Source organism: Oncorhynchus mykiss, chromosome 12 (genome assembly GCF_013265735.2).
Source record: "Oncorhynchus mykiss isolate Arlee chromosome 12, USDA_OmykA_1.1, whole genome shotgun sequence".
In the NCBI taxonomy this organism is placed as follows: Eukaryota; Metazoa; Chordata; class Actinopteri; order Salmoniformes; family Salmonidae; genus Oncorhynchus; species Oncorhynchus mykiss.
Window position 1 is genome coordinate 10,978,013 of NC_048576.1, and position 17,021 is coordinate 10,995,033.

A 17,021-nucleotide genomic window follows, 5' to 3' on the forward strand; every position below is an offset into this window, starting at 1 on the left:
CCCACAAGGCGGTAATCTACCTGCCGCCCCACAAGGCGGTAATCTACCTGCTGCCCCACAAAGCAATAGGCTACCTGTCGCCCCACAAGGCTGTAATCTACCTGTCGCCCCACAAGGCTGTAATCTATCTGCCGCCTCTCAAGGCGGTAATCTACCTGCCGCCCCACAAGGCGGTAATCTACCTGCCGCCCCACAAGGCTGTAATCTACCTGTCGCCCCACAAGGCGGTAATCTACCTGTAGCCCCACAAGGGGCCCCACAAGGCAGTAATCTACCTGTAGCCCCACAAGGCGGTAGACTATCTGCCGCCCCACAAGGTGGTAGGCTACCTGCCGCCCCACAAGGTGGTAGGCTACCTGCCGCCCCACAAGGCAGTAGGCTAGACGTGAATGTTCATCCATAATGCAATTAGCGAGTAAACACTGTTGTCAAACGGGCACTGCACATGCATACTGCCTCCAACTCATTGCAAGTGGTGTGTGACGCTATGATGAAGTCTGCCTTCAGTTGCCGCTTGATGCTGCTTTCAAAACAACTGGGAACTCGGAAATCTTTGAGTTTCAACTTCAGTGGGTTCAAGATTCCTGGGAAAAATACAAGCTCCGACTAGGAAAAATAGTTTTTAACAGTCATCAAACTCGGAATTCCAACTCGGGAACACAGGCCTCTTTCTAGAGCTCCGACTTTCTGACCTGAAGTTCACTGACCTCATGATTTGACCTCGTATTTTTCAGAGTTCCCAGTTGTCTTGAAAGCACCACAAGATGCTGCAGTAGCAGCTCTGGCACTTTTGGACAGATTTCCACTCAAAGGCTCTGTATCTGCATGCTGTACGCATGTGATAAATAAGATACATAACCAATATAAACATAACAAAGATACATAAAGAATATACAAATATAAATGATTCATATGAACCTATAGACGGATAAACATGACCAGTCAAATGTATTTCCATCAATGAAGAGGCTAAAAAGTGTTACCTCACAATGGTGTTTCTTCTTCTTTTCCCAGACAATTTTATTTATCAGCTTTTCTATTTTTTTTATTGGTCAAAAGCCGGCTATTACCGGCTAATGGAAACCCCGGTGTGTGTGTGTTCTATCCAGCACACAAACAAACAAGTAACATCCTCACTCTTCCTCCTTCGTCGTCAGACAGCCCATCTCTCACACTGTCTAATTGATGGCTGGTGGCTGGCTGCTGTGGACAACCACATGAAAGTGGATCACTCAGCTCCCTCGCCTGCTGTTCCCTTGCTTGCTTTAGGAAGGAGGGATGAGAGAGACAGATAGAGGGATAAATAACGGTAACGAGAGATGGAGCCTGGGTCGGAGACCCCTAGGCAGAGAAGCCCCTTTGATGGGCTCTAACATGGGGTCGGTCGGTCGATTGGACCTTTTTAATTTGATCGATAGCAATGACACTGTAATGACTGGCGCTCAGAACACAAGCAGGGAACAGACAGACACTAAGGCTACCTCCAAATGAGATCAATCCAATTCTGTGCACAGTCTCTGGCTTCGCCCCAAATGGCACTCTATTCCCTACATAGTGCACTACTTTTGACCAGGGCCCATAAGTGCACTACTTTTGACCAGGACCCATGTAAAGAATTTAGGGAAGCAGTCTCTGTGTTTTCACTCTGACACCCGGAGGACACAATTAGGCGTTACACGGAGGACATGATAAAGCGTTACACAGGGTTTGGAGATAAAGAGCTAGGTGGCCAATCAATGGCCACAGGGTTTGGAGACAAAGAGCTAGGTGGCCAATCAATGGCTACAGGAAATACCACAATCAAACCTCTTTCAAAACAAATCAAATGGACGTAACAAAATGTGGGGAAAAAAGGGGTCAGAATACTTTCCGAACGCACTGTTGAGGACATTATTCAACTGCTGATGACCAGACTGGTTACAAGGAGTTGTTTACTGTCCACACCCAAATATTTATTTATTTACATTTCACTACTTTATGTTATTCATCAGTGGCATTTGTGTGTGTGTGTGTGTGTGTGTGTGTGTGTGTGTGTGTGCGTGTGTGCGTGTGCGTGTGTGTGTGTGTGCGTGTGTGCGTGCGTGTGTGTGTGCGTGCGTGCGTGTGTGTGTCGGTAATTATCGTTATGAAGTCCTTGATTTTCAGGCCCAGATTTTGTTTATCATTTCCTCTCAGTAGCATAATCACAGGATAATTGTGTAATCCTCTAGAATGATGTCCCACTAAACACTAAATTAATCTGTGAGTGTCTGTGTCATGTAACCCCTCTAGTCATAAACAAAGGAGGAAGGGAGCTAAATGGGTTTTTTCTTCTAATTACTGAGGTTTTCTCTCTGATTGATGTTGTTGATTTGTTTTTACGATAAGGCCACTGTACAGGAAATGTGTGTGTGTGTGTGTATGTGCATTCATGTGTGAGTTTGTGTGTGTCTGTGTGAATAAGGGCAATTTACAGATAATGAATGCAGTGATTGTTGAGTACCAGCTTTGGGTGGCTAATTCACCTGGCAGATTAACACGGTTAAAGCCACAGTCTGTCACTTGTTTTTTAGACAATTGACAGCCCCTCCACCTGTTTTGCTATAAAGCTGAGGGATGGGTCTGGAGTATGTAACCATTCTCAAATGCATAGATGGAGTTGAGTTGTACTAAGCTCATTAGGCAAGTTATATCCCTTCAATAACCAATGGGTGTTTGTTATTAATTGAATTGACCGTTGAACAGCAGTAAATATTGCACATTGTCCCTTTAACTGAGAGAACATGTAAGAGCAGCCTGAAGAAACCCTGTTGCTCTGCTGTTGGTTTGAAGATGAATCATCACTACGACCACAAGGTTTTCCTTTTATCTATCCGAGACTCTGTTGGGTTTTGTTTTGAAAGAGAGACAATCATTTTTCATCTTCAGAGACCGTCAGGGCTGCAAATTGTCTCAGTCTTTCAGGATATTGGACCTCACCTCTCTCTCTCTCTGTCTCTCTCTCTCTCTCTCTCTCCCTCTCTCTGACTTCCTTTATCAAAACAGACTTTCAAACAGACGATGGAGAATCCATCCTGTTTTTTATGACTGAGAACTAAGAATGTCAGAGACTATAAGAGGAGAAGAAGAAGCTAGCTGTAGAGGACTGAAGGTCAGGGTCCATTTTGACACAGACAGGAGCAGCCAGTGAATAGCTGTCATATAAAATGGATCGAAAATGTTTCATTGAAAATGGAGGACAGCATTGAAACGCAACAGGTCCGTTCTGATGAAGTTTCAGTACAAAAACGAATAGCAATGGTCGCCTCTGTTTTCTCTCCTAGCATGTGATGTTAAAGTTTATTCCCTGACAAACATGTATTCAGTCAGACAACCATAAATTACACACCAATACTTTCTCCTTATGAGAAAGTTTAGCTACAGAGAACCACAACCAATTCACTGCTAATGTGATGGTGAGACAGAGACCGTAGCTGAGATAGAAAATAAGTTCCCCCTGAAAACACATTTGTGCTGAAGAAGAAAAAGTAAGCTACCTGTTTCTCATTCATCTCAATTCAATAGGTTGTTGTGAAGGACGAGAGAGAGAGGTGGAAAGTGTGTGCCTGAGGGAAAGTATAAAATATTAAGCAAGAAAGGCATCGCTCTCAGGTATCATTCTCACCTGTTTGGCTGGGTCTTTCTTGACCAATCCGGTCGCAGCAGCGATATTCCCCGCCCCCTCCACAGTCTTGTTGCACACTGCTGTGACACCTGTCACCATGGCACCGCCCACCTGGGACACCCCAGACACCGTTTTACCTGCAACTGTGGAGAGAGTGAGAGAGAGGAGAGAGTCAGAGAGAGAGAGGAGGAGGAGGGGGAATAGGGAGAGAGAGAGGAGGGAGAGAGAGAGAGGAGGAGGAGGGGGAATAGGGAGAGAGAGAGGAGGAAGAGAGAGAGAGAGAGAGAGAGAGAGAGACAGACATAGACACAGAGAGAGAGAGAGAGAGAGGAGGAAGAGAGAGAGAGAGAGAGAGAGGAGGAAGAGAGAGAGAGAGAGAGAGAGAGAGAGAGAGAGAGAGGAGGAAGAGAGAGAGGAGGAAGAGAGAGAGGAGGAGGAGGGGGAATAGGGAGAGAGAGGAGAGAGAGAGAGAGGAGGAAGAGAGAGGAGGAGGAGGGGGAATAGGGAGAGAGAGAGAGGAGGAAGAGAGAGAGAGAGAGAGAGAGAGCGAGAGAGAGAGGGAATATGAAGAGGTTATTAACATCCAGAGGTAGATACTGTATATCATGGTTAGAGAAGATACTGTTGTGATATGGGGGACAGTTAGTGTTAGGACACAGGCAAACATACTACCAGGATACACTTCCACACGCCACCCCCAGGTGGCAGCACCAACAGGGTCTAGGTGCTGAGCTAAGCATTGATAAGCACATAAGGTGATGCCATTTAAGGTGATGGTCAGTCAGTGTCCCAGCTGGCAGAGCCATGAGGCTGCTGGGTTTGTTTGGTGGCCATGAGGCCTTTCCTTTGTTTTTGAGTCTTTATTTTGGGCATGCCTGTGTTGAAATATATATATATATTGAACATATGTGACTCGTTTCAGGAAACTAGCCATATGTCGCAAGTCATGACTTCACAGGAGAGGCGTTTGAGCGGAAATGCCTTCTTGAACATTTTAACTTTCATATGCCTTAATAACAAACTTGTATACCATCTGTAAATATGAATAAAGTTATTACGAGCCTAGTTGGTTTAGCCATAGAAAAAGGCAGACGATGTGAACCAGAGTGACTTGACAGAACGGGCCAAGCAAGCTGTACAAACAAAACAGAAATGACACAGGAAGTCTTATTTAATGAAAGGGGTTGCAGTCTGCCATGAAGCGTTAATCCATGTATACGGGTAAGAGTCTAGCTACAGTTTCAAATATTATACGTTTCTAATTTAGTCAGAAAGTTGTTTTCATTGCAAGTTAAAGTGTACAGTTAGCTAGCTGACGTTAGATGGCTGGCTCACTAGCTAACAGTACGTGTATGATCTGTGGAGTAATATATCAAAAAGCCATTTGCATTGCTAGTTATAGCCTAATGTTAGCTAGCAAACTAGCTAACATTAAACATATTTGGTTAACTTAAGCTAGCTATGACAATCACTTTGTATTGCTAGTACTCTGTGAATTGGGATTATGGTTCATTGTTTAGCTAGTGGCTAGCTACATGTCTAAACAAAAGACTCCACTTCGCCAGATGATTACATGACCCATCAAGTTAGCCAGGCATGTTTGACGGTGATTACGGCTATCTATTATAATAATGCAAGAATATTTGTATCTGGAATGTGTCTTTCAGCATCAGTAGAACACGCCGGACTCTCCTCCACCAGACATCCAAGGAGAATGATCTAATGCCTCCCCATCAAAAAGAGAGCTGGCCAAAGCAAGCACTTGTTCAGAGTGAGCGGTCTGTGTACCAGAAGATGGTTGGTGACTGCAAGACTTCCTGTCAAGGCCTGTAGTTGTCTCTGGGGGCCCCTACTGAACCAGGAAGCAAAGACATCAGGATACATTACAGCTTTGATTTTGCTCAACAAGTAAGAAACATTTCCTCCTTTATACTGATTAAGGAAATATAGTCAGATACACACACACACACAAAATATATAATATATATATGGTAAGCAGTCAAATACGTTTCACTGAGCTGTGTAAAGACAGATTGACAGGGGTGAGACAATTAATTTGAATTTATCTTAATGTTCTTTTGTTGTTTGCAGGTGCACTATCCTTCTGACCCAGGTCCCATCTACTATCCTTCTGACCCTATGTAGCCAGGTCCCATCTACTATCCTTCTGACCCTATGTAGCCAGGTCCCATCTACTATCCTTCTGACCCTATGTAGCCAGGTCCCATCTACTATCCTTCTGACCCTACTTAGCCAGGTCCCATCTACTATCCTTCTGACCCTATGTAGCCAGGTCCCATCTACTATCCTTCTGACCCTATGTAGCCAGGTCCCATCTACTATCCTTCTGACCCTATGTAGCCAGGTCCCATCTACTATCCTTCTGACCCTATGTAGCCAGGTCCCATCTACTATCCTTCTGACCCTATGTAGCCAGGTCCCATCTACTATCCTTCTGACCCTATGTAGCCAGGTCCCATCTACTATCCTTCTGACCCTATGTAGCCAGGTCCCATCTACTATCCTTCTGACTCTATGTAGCTAGGTCCCATCTACTATCCTTCTGACCCTATGTAGCCAGGTCCCATCTACTATCCTTCTGACCCTACTTAGCCAGGTCCCATCTACTATCCTTCTGACCCTATGTAGCCAGGTCCCATCTACTATCCTTCTGATCCTATGTAGCCAGGTCCCATCTACTATCCTTCTGACCCTACGTAGCCAGGTCCCATCTACTATCCTTCTGACCCTATGTAGCCAGGTCCCATCTACTATCCTTCTGACCCAGGTCCCATCTACTATCCTTCTGACCCTATGTAGCCAGGTCCCATCTACTATCCTTCTGATCCTATGTAGCCAGGTCCCATCTACTATCCTTCTGACCCTATGTAGCCAGGTCCCATCTACTATCCTTCTGACCCTATGTAGCCAGGTCCCATCTACTATCCTTCTGACCCTATGTAGCCAGGTCCCATCTACTATCCTTCTGACCCTATGTAGCCAGGTCCCATCTACTATCCTTCTGAACCTATGTAGCCAAGTCCCATCTACTATCCTTCTGACCCTATGTAGCCAGGTCCCATCTACTATCCTTCTGACCCTATGTAGCCAGGTCCCATCTACTATCCTTCTGACCCTATGTAGCCAGGTCCCATCTAATATCCTTCTGACCCTATGTAGCCAGGTCCCATCTACTATCCTTCTGACCCTATGTAGCCAGGTCCCATCTACTATCCTTCTGACCCTATGTAGCCAGGTCCCATCTACTATCCTTCTGAACCTATGTAGCCAGGTCCCATCTACTATCCTTCTGACCCTATGTAGCCAGGTCCCATCTACTATCCTTCTGACCCAGGTCCCATCTACTATCCTTCTGACCCTATGTAGCCAGGTCCCATCTACTATTCTTCTGACCCTATGTAGCCAGGTCCCATCTACTATGCTTCTGACCCAGGTCCCATCTACTATCCTTCTGACCCTATGTAGCCAGGTCCCATCTACTATCCTTCTGACCCTATGTAGCCAGGTCCCATCTACTATCCTTCTGAACCTATGTAGCCAGGTCCCATCTACTATCCTTCTGACCCTATGTAGCCAGGTCCCATCTACTATCCTTCTGACCCAGGTCCCATCTACTATCCTTCTGACCCTATGTAGCCAGGTCCCATCTACTATCCTTCTGACCCTATGTAGCCAGGTCCCATCTACTATCCTTCTGAACCTATGTAGCCAGGTCCCATCTACTATCCTTCTGACCCTATGTAGCCAGGTCCCATCTACTATCCTTCTGACCCAGGTCCCATCTACTATCCTTCTGACCCTATGTAGCCAGGTCCCATCTACTATCCTTCTGACCCTATGCAGCCAGGTCCCATCTACTATCCTTCTGACCCTATGTAGCCAGGTCCCATCTACTATCCTTCTGACCCTATGTAGCCAGGTCCCATCTACCATCCTTCTGACCCTATGCAGCCAGGTCCCATCTACTATCCTTCTGACCCTATGTAGCCAGGTCCCATCTACTATCCTTCTGACCCTATGTAGCCAGGTCCCATCTACTATCCTTCTGATTCTATGTAGCCAGGTCCCATCTACTATCCTTCTGACCCAGGTCCCATCTACTATCCTTCTGACCCTATGTAGCCAGGTCCCATCTACTATCCTTCTGATCCTATGTAGCCAGGTCCCATCTACTATCCTTCTGACCCTATGTAGCCAGGTCCCATCTACTATCCTTCTGACCCTATGTAGCCAGGTCCCATCTACTATCCTTCTGACCCTATGTAGCCAGGTCCCATCTACTATCCTTCTGACCCTATGTAGCCAGGTCCCATCTACTATCCTTCTGAACCTATGTAGCCAGGTCCCATCTACTATCCTTCTGACCCTATGTAGCCAGGTCCCATCTACTATCCTTCTGACCCTATGTAGCCAGGTCCCATCTACTATCCTTCTGACCCTATGTAGCCAGGTCCCATCTACCATCCTTCTGACCCTTTGCAGCCAGGTCCCATCTACTATCATTCTGACCCTATGTAGCCAGGTCCCATCTACTATCCTTCTGACCCTATGTAGCCAGGTCCCATCTACTATCCTTCTGACCCTATGTAGCCAGGTCCCATCTACTATCCTTCTGACCCTATGTAGCCAGGTCCCATCTACTATCCTTCTGACCCTATGTAGCCAGGTCCCATCTACTATCCTTCTGACCCTATATAGCCAGGTCCCATCTACTATCCTTCTGACCCTATGTAGCCAGGTCCCATCTACTATCCTTCTGACCCTATGTAGCCAGGTCCCATCTACTATCCTTCTGACCCTATGTAGCCAGGTCCCATCTACTATCCTTCTGACCCTATGTAGCCAGGTCCCATCTACTATCCTTCTGACCCAGGTCCCATCTACTATCCTTCTGACCCTATGTAGCCAGGTCCCATCTACTATTCTTCTGACCCTACGTAGCCAGGTCCCATCTACTATGCTTCTGACCCAGGTCCCATCTACTATCCTTCTGACCCTATGTAGCCAGGTCCCATCTACTATCCTTCTGACCCTATGTAGCCAGGTCCCATCTACTATCCTTCTGACCCTATGTAGCCAGGTCCCATCTACTATCCTTCTGACCCTATGTAGCCAGGTCCCATCTACCATCCTTCTGACCCTATATAGCCAGGTCCCATCTACTATCCTTCTGACCCTATGTAGCCAGGTCCCATCTACTATCCTTCTGACCCTATGTAGCCAGGTCCCATCTACTATCCTTCTGACCCTATGTAGCCAGGTCCCATCTACTATCCTTCTGACCCTATGTAGCCAGGTCCCATCTACTATCCTTCTGACCCTATGTAGCCAGGTCCCATCTACTATCCTTCTGACCCTATGTAGCCAGGTCCCATCTACTATCCTTCTGACCCTATGTAGCCAGGTCCCATCTACTTTTTAACTCCTCACAAGGGTGTCTTGTTTGGTGTCTGCTGTGAAGGAATACCACAACAAGTCAACTACTTGGTTGATGAAGGCGTCCTCCAGCAAAGGCAGCAGCGCAGTCATTAACTACAGAGTTGGGGAAACACGTGTGGACCTGAATTGTGATAACTGCAGTGGCCAAAACAATAACACGTTTGTGCTCTGGTAATGTGCCTGGCGGACCATGCACAAGCTCCACCACAGTCTGGACCTTCACTTCCTGATCACAGGCCACACCACGTTTACCCCTGACTGGTGGTTCGGCCTCATCAAGCAGCGCTTCAGAAAGACCAGAGTGAACACTGTCTGAGATTGCTGGTGTTGTGAAGGTACAGCACCATGACAGGGGTCAACATCCCACAGCTGGTTGGACTAGAGGATGGTACGGTGCTGGTGGAAAGCTATGGTTGGCAACAACACCTGACTCTGTACTTTAGGCCGCTGCCACAGATCAAGCAGTACCAGCACTTCAGGTGAACATCATTTTCATTGCATTGTATGAGGTTATTCTTCATATCTAAACTTGGGAGGTGAATTGATGTTATGCAAGGTTGTTATGTCTTCTCAATTTTTGTTAGTTATTTCCTGTTTTACAGCTTTGATACTCTGGAGCCTGGTGTTGTTGTCTCCAAGTAGCGTTCAGACTCAGTCGGGACCAGGTTTCAGCTGCTGCGCAATGCTGACATCCTTCGTCCCATAGATGGTCTGCCTGTACAAGCATCACCTGGATACAGCTAGACAAACGCATATTTTTGAGAAGATCGGGGAATTTTGCGACGAAGAGGCTATGGACATCACATGTCCTGCACAAGTCAAAGGCAGGACAGAAACAGGCTCCCCGAATATAGATTCCCTTGTTCATACGTGAATCTTAAATAAAAAATATATCATAATTTGTTTAACACTTTTTTTTGGTTACTACATGATTCCGTATGTGTTATTTCCATAGTTTTGATGTCTTCACTATTATTCTACAATGTAGAAAATAGTAAAAATAAAGAAAAACCATTGAATGAGTAGGTGTGTCCAAACTTTTGACTGGAATTGTACGTTGCTGCTACTATTCATTATTTTATCCTGCTGCTCAGCCACTTTACCCCTGATCGTATGCATATAACTACCTCATCTATCACTGATATGGTTAGTGATATTGTTCTTATAGATTCTGTATATTATTTTGTTCTTTCTCTGCTGGCCCTGACACTTGTTAATTTTTCCTTTATATTGACACTATCTATTTTTGATATTGCTACTATGCATGTAACCATTTCGCTGTGCCGTTTACACCTTCTGTAGAGACCCATCCACTTATAGCATTTATTTCACATGACCCAATCATTTAGACAAGTGTGTGATCTAATATTTATAAAATAGTTTTAATCTGGACACTTTCTGTTTACCTGGATTTTTGTCCTTATTGTAGGCTACTACTTTTACCACGTAGTCTTAATCTTTACTACACTACTCACTGTTTAGCACATGGCCTCACATGTGAATCCTTAAAGAGATGGGTGGGGCTGGCTTAAGAGCGTGTGAACAATGCTGATTGGGTGTAGACAAAGAAGAGTTCTCCAGTAGGTGTACCAAAACATTTAAAGGCCATTTTCTCAAAAGTGGAGTTACAAGTTTATCAACTTTCAAAGCAGGATGACTTTCCCATTGTTCCTACAAATGTAGTGTGTGATCTACCATTTTATAGCTCTGTGTCTCTGCTTTTATCCAATGAAAAATACATCATTTCAAATTTTGCTACATAAGATAGAATCAAGGCGGTCGGTCACATATTTATGTTTTGTCACTATATGAATAAATAATAATCTACCTGGTCTGGAGAGAGCTGGCCTTGGATCAAGGTTGCTGACTCCCTTGTCACATGTACATTCAACACCTAGAGGCATACGCTCATTTCTCACATAGATTCAAATCAAATTGGATTTGTCACAGGTGTAGACATTACAGTGAAATGCGTACTTACAAGCCCTTAACCGACAATGCAGTTATAAGAAAATAACAACAACAAAAAAGTAAGAGATAAGAATAACAAAATGCACATCTTAAAAATCAGGTTACAGATCAGGTAGCTAGGTCTAAGACCCCTAGACATACAGTAGTCTAGCTATTGGTTACCCATTAGCCAGGTCTCAGATCTGATAAAGCCAAATCCTATGGTCTGGATTGTTTACTATACAGCACAAACATATCTGGGACCAGGTTAGATGGGTATTCCCCTATAGATAATGGACTCCCATTCTCATATTAAGGTATAGGAACTAAATTCTCTCTGTATATATTTACCATAGTAACCTCTACTCTGCTCTGCTCTAGGCTAGGCATGGATGGCTTACGCAAGGCTATAACCACAAAACCTGATTAATCCAGTGAGTGGTGGCCATGACAGCAACAAGACATGACTCAAAGGAGGACGCAGCCAGGCACACACACACACACACACCATTCACTCCAATCATAAGACAATTCAGGTACTGAGGACATTCAACATGCAGCCTATCTTTCAATTCAATGGCAAATGTGAACAGCTGAACAGTGACTCCAAGACAGAGTATACGCTGTCTCTTTCAATTCAATGAAACATAATGAATTCTGTGAGCAGTGACTCTAAGATGGAGTGTATAGGCTGTTAAGGTGAGTTGTATGATATCACTGGTATTATTACTCTGCTGGCATTGGTGTCACAAACCATATAGACCATATCCTTGATTTTCATGACAATATGATCTCTGCTGGCTTTCTGTTAGTTGTTTAGTGTGTGTGTGTGTGTGTGTGTGTGTGTGTGTGTGTGTGTGTGTGTGTGTGTGTGTGTGTGTGTGTGTGTGTGTGGGTGTGGGTGTGGGTGTGTGTGTATTGTAAAAATCAGGCAATAAACTAAGTGTGTACAGTAGATTATATTCTATAAAATAGCTTAAATGTTGGTAATGGTGACATCCAACCTACCTGTTGTGACTCCATCTTTTGTTTTGTTGCCTATGAAAAGAACAAACACAGGTGAAAGACAGGTGACAAATAATTAACATCCCATTTATTGATCTTACAAAGCACCGTCATTCAATACAATGAACACTTTATGTTGGCTGATCAAAACCATTGTCATACAGAATTTCTAACATTCAATGTTGCAGCAATGATTCAACAGGAAGCAGTAAAAAAAAACAGCATGTAAGCTACTATTGTCCACACCTACCGACAAAGATAACACCACCTTTTGTCATCTCTGCCGCCCCAGTCACGCCCTGCTTGGTCTTCTCTGCCGCTGCCGCGACCCCATCCTTGGCTTTTGAGAACCCCTTCATTAGCGCGTCCATGACTGTCCAAATGAAACAGAAACAGCTGTGGAGATGTCAAAACGTGCATTCAGTGCTGTGAAGAACTTCTCGGTAACAAGTGGTGTAATCGAGTGGGAGGGAGGAGGAGCTTAGGGTCTAGTCACCACCCACCTTTGTCTTTCTTCTGACAGCCAGGTCTGGCTTAAAGACCAAATGCAGTCATTTTTATATCAATATCAAATCCTTGCTGGGTAACCTTGCTTATTTGGGGGGGGGGGGGGGGGGGGGGGGGGGAACTTTCTTTGAATTTAGCGCATGGTGATGTCACCATGGAAAGCCGAAACTCCTGCCTATGAAACCATGTTGATGTTAAGGTCTTGTGGAAATTATGTTTTCAACCAGCAACTATCTGGAAATAACACGGATCAAATGTTTTCTCACTTTTATAGTGTTAGTTTGATCAGATGTTGTACAATATGATACAGAACATAGGAAAAACTGAATTTTGACTGCACTGGGCCTTTAACATGTATTAAAATTCGCTTACACATGCATGCCTATGGACAGATGTTATAGAGAAACAAAAGGCAGGTAGCCTAATTCCCGTTTGAAGCCTTGATGATGCCGACTAGACTAGACTAGCCAGTCTAACCTAGAACACCTGTTGGCAGCAACACATCTGTTCTCCAGAAACGTTTCCTCTCCATTTTAAGAATTGTATTATAGTTACATTATGTCACCACAACTCAGACTATTTTTGTGATGAACAATTTTCCGATACCCGGTCTTACATTTTTAAATAGAGAAAGGAAATCATATTACCAAAAAATGTTTAATGGAAATAATAAATTATGAAACAAAATATATCGAGATATTCTCGACTGGTGTTGAAAAAAATGGCATTCGATTTTCTACAAACCTGTGGATTGTTCTCACACCAGTAATTGCCTTCCAACTTCCCTTTCGACGCTGAATTTTAAAGACAATTCAACCCTTATGTCCTAGAGTTCGAGAAAAACCTGTTGCCTTATGTTGTAGAACGGATCGATTTAGCCTTGCAGGTTTGACACGGACACTCTTCTCCGCTTTGGAACCAGTCAGAGAGTGCATGTAACCGTGTGGTGCTGATGCTGGGAGAGCTCGAGACAGAATGGTTGCTTTACCGTCTGCATCCCACAACCTCGTGCCTCCCCCCCACACACACAAACACACGCGCTCCCCAATCCCCTTCTCATAGGAGCGTTGATTACGTGGCAGCCCAAACTGACCACCACTATTCTCCTGTGCGTGGAAGGTTAAACTTGCGTTGTCCATCCACGCTAGTTAGTCATCAATCATTTGAAGGAAAGTCTATGATACATAACCGAAACCGATTATACATGCGTGGTTGAACATCCATCCACCATATCATGAACATTTCACATCGTCAGACAATGAGATAATAAATCACAATCGATTTGACTACGTGATGGCTTGATCATCTATGGTCTGATATTCAAAGTATAGGCTTAACATACAGCAAAACATCTAGCCTAGAACATGATTCTGCTTTACACTAAAGTCCCCCTCCTATAGCATGTAGAGCCTATCCTTGTGGTCTCCCAAACGAAAAAAGGTCATCTTACATGCTCAAGAAAAATGAATAGCATTTGATTAGGCCTGTACAGCTTGATTGGAATGGAGTTTAAAAGAGTTCGCTGAGCTACTCTTGACTTAATGCTTCTATAGGCCCTATAGGCTTCGGCTTGGTGAGATAATGCAGTTGATTATCCTACACATGCCTTCATTCATCATTAATCAAACAGTTCTAGCCAATATAGTAAATGCTGGTGGGTGGTCGTGATGGGTGGTCATGGTGGGTGGTTATGATCATGGTGGGTGGTTATGGTGGGTGGTTATGGTCGTGGTGGGTGGTCATGGTGGGTGGTTATAGTGGGTGGCTGTGGTTGGATGACAGTTTGCTATGGTTGTGGTGGGTGGTCATGATTGGATAACAAGCATCATGGGAGAGATGATGACCGGAAGAACACAAACAGATGATGTCACACACTGTAATGACAAATAGCATCTTTGTATCTGATCACCTACCCACCTCCTTCCTTCTTCCCCCTCCATCCTCCACCATCATCCCCCTCTGTGTTTCCTGCCATCTTCTCCTGCCTCGTCACCACCCTCACCCTCTTCCCCCTCTTTCCCTCTGCCTCCACGCCCTCTTCCTCCTACCCCCTGCCGTCCCGTCCCCTCTCTCGTCTTGCCACATCCTGTGGACCACCCTGGGGGCCCAGTCAGTCTCTCTCTCTCTCTCTGCACCATCTCTCGCTCTCTCTCTCTCTCTCTGCATCCTCTCTATCTCTCTCTTTCTCTTTTTCCCTCTCTCTCTCTCTCTCTCTCTCTCGCTCGCTCTCTCTCTGCACCATCTATCTCTCTCTGCGCCCTCTCTATCGCTCTCTTACCCTGTCTCTCTCACTCTCTCTCTCTTTCTCTGTTTCATCTCTCTGTTTCAAGATGATATTAACAGTTACAGCGTTTCCTCCTAAAATCTTCTGGGTTTGAGATGCCAAATGTTGTATTTTTTTGTCAAAATCATAATGACAAAATGTGGTGTGATATCCTGCTCATTACAATGGCACTGTTTGAAATGTTTACTTGACAACGGGTACTATATGTAAATCTATATAGGCCTAATTACAGTGTTTATTTTCTGGGTTAGGGCTTTGGCCAGATAAATATTGACTCTTGTAACTGTGCATGTTTGTAGTGAATTATACTAATTCTTCCATGCCTTTCTAAGACATGCAAGACAATGACTGTGAAGAAGCCTGTAAAAAAAAAGGATAGGGCGTAAACCTGTCCCTCTGAGGACCAAACTAGTTTGCTGGGTTGGATACTGAATCGCCACAAGGCTGCCGGCTAGAGCAGTATGGATGCTGTCTTGACTGACTTGTCACATACATCACCATCAACCAACACACTGGAGATCTTTAGGGTGCTTTAATGAGTAACTGTAGATAGTGGTTTTACATAGGTAGAAAAGAGAGAACATATTATAGTACACAATGATATGCAATTAGGACTGTAAGATGCATACAACACAAAGGCTGGATCAACTTGGTTTACTAGAACATTTACATTTTTACATTTGAGTAATTTCAGCAGACGCTCTTATCCAGAGTATTTTCATTTTTTTGAATATGCAATGTAAACATAATGAAATAAGGCTTTACGCAGAAGTGAATACTGAAGAGAATCCAATCCTAATGGTACATATGGTTTAATAGGCTGCTATTACATATAAATGGAAGGATAATGAAGTAAAAGAGAACATTAATTACAATAGCAGAATATAATTGCTATCACATCGGCTGCGGAGAGCGTGATCACACAGTCTTCAGGAACAGCTGGTGCTCTCATGCATGTTCAGTGTTATTTGCCTCGAAGCGAGCATAGAAGTAGTTTAGCTCTTCTGGTAGGCTTGTGTCACTGGGCAGCTCTCGGCTGTGCTTCCCTTGTGGTCTGTAATGGTTTGCAAGCCCTGCCACATCCGACGAGTGTCAGAGCTGGTGTAGTATGATTTGATCTTAGTCCTGTATTTGCATGTTTGATGGTTCGTCTGAGGGCATAGCAATATTTCTTATAAGCTTCTGGGTTAGAGTCCCGCTCCTTGAAAGCGGCAGCTCTAGCCTTTAGCTCAGTGTGGATGTTGCCTGTAATCCATGGTTTCTGGTTGAAGTCAATCAAATCAAATCAAATCAAATTTATTTATATAGCCCTTCGTACATCAGCTGATATCTCAAAGTGCTGTACAGAAACCCAGCCTAAAACCCCAAACAGCAAGCAATGCAGGTGTAGAAGCACGGTGGCTAGGAAAATCTCCCTAGAAAGGCCAAAACCTAGGAAGAAACCTAGAGAGGAACCAGGCTATGTGGGGTGGCCAGTCCTCTTCTGGCTGTGCCGGGTAGAGATTATAACAGAACATGGCCAAGATGTTCAAATGTTCATAAATGACCAGCATGGTCCAATAATAATAAGGCAGAACAGTTAAAACTGGAGCAGCAGCACGACCAGGTGGACTGGGGACAGCAAGGAGTCATCATGTCAGGTAGTCCTGAGGCATGGTCCTAGGGCTCAGTTCCTCCGAGAGAGAGAATTGAAAGAGAGAATTAGAGAGAGCACACTTAAATTCACACAGGACACCGAATAGGACAGGAGAAGTACTCCAGATATAACAAACTGACCCTAGCCCCCCGACACATAAACTACTGCAGCATAAATACTGGAGACTGAGACAGGAGGGGTCAGGAGACACTGTGGCCCCATCCGAGGACACCCCCGGACAGGGCCAAACAGGAAGGATATAACCCCACCCACTTTGCCAAAGCACAGCCCCCACACCACTAGAGGGATATCTTCAATCCCCAACTTACCATCCTGAGACAAGGCTGAGTATAGCCCACAAAGATCTCCGCCAATGACTGATGTGGTGTACTCCTCAATGCCATTGGAAGAATCCCAGAACATATTCCAGTCTGTGTTAGAAAAACAGTCCTGTAGCTTAGCATCTGCTTCATCTGACCACTTTTTTATTGATCTAGTCACTTGTGCTTCCTGCTTTAATTTTTGCTTGTAAGCAG

The 17,021-nt window shown here is 44.6% G+C and overlaps 1 protein-coding gene across 4 annotated transcripts in view; it reads right to left on the minus strand.

The window, feature by feature from the left end:
* Positions 1 to 13,563, minus strand: part of LOC110536954 (alpha-synuclein) — a 21,636-nt gene extending 8,073 nt beyond the window's left edge. For 2 of the 4 annotated variants that reach the window (XM_036936911.1, XM_036936908.1), the window contains exons 1-4: positions 13,310 to 13,561; positions 12,309 to 12,454; positions 12,062 to 12,091; positions 3,644 to 3,786 (exon numbers count right to left, since the gene is read on the minus strand). In XM_036936911.1, coding sequence (XP_036792806.1) covers positions 3,644 to 3,786; positions 12,062 to 12,091; positions 12,309 to 12,429 — 294 coding nt within the window. In that variant the 5' untranslated portion in view covers positions 12,430 to 12,454; positions 13,310 to 13,561. Of the gene's footprint in view, positions 1 to 3,643; positions 3,787 to 12,061; positions 12,092 to 12,308; positions 12,517 to 13,309 lie in introns of those variants that run through there. The other 2 variants (XM_036936910.1, XM_036936909.1) reach the window with 2 other exon arrangements.
* Positions 13,564 to 17,021: the final 3,458 nt, after the last annotated feature.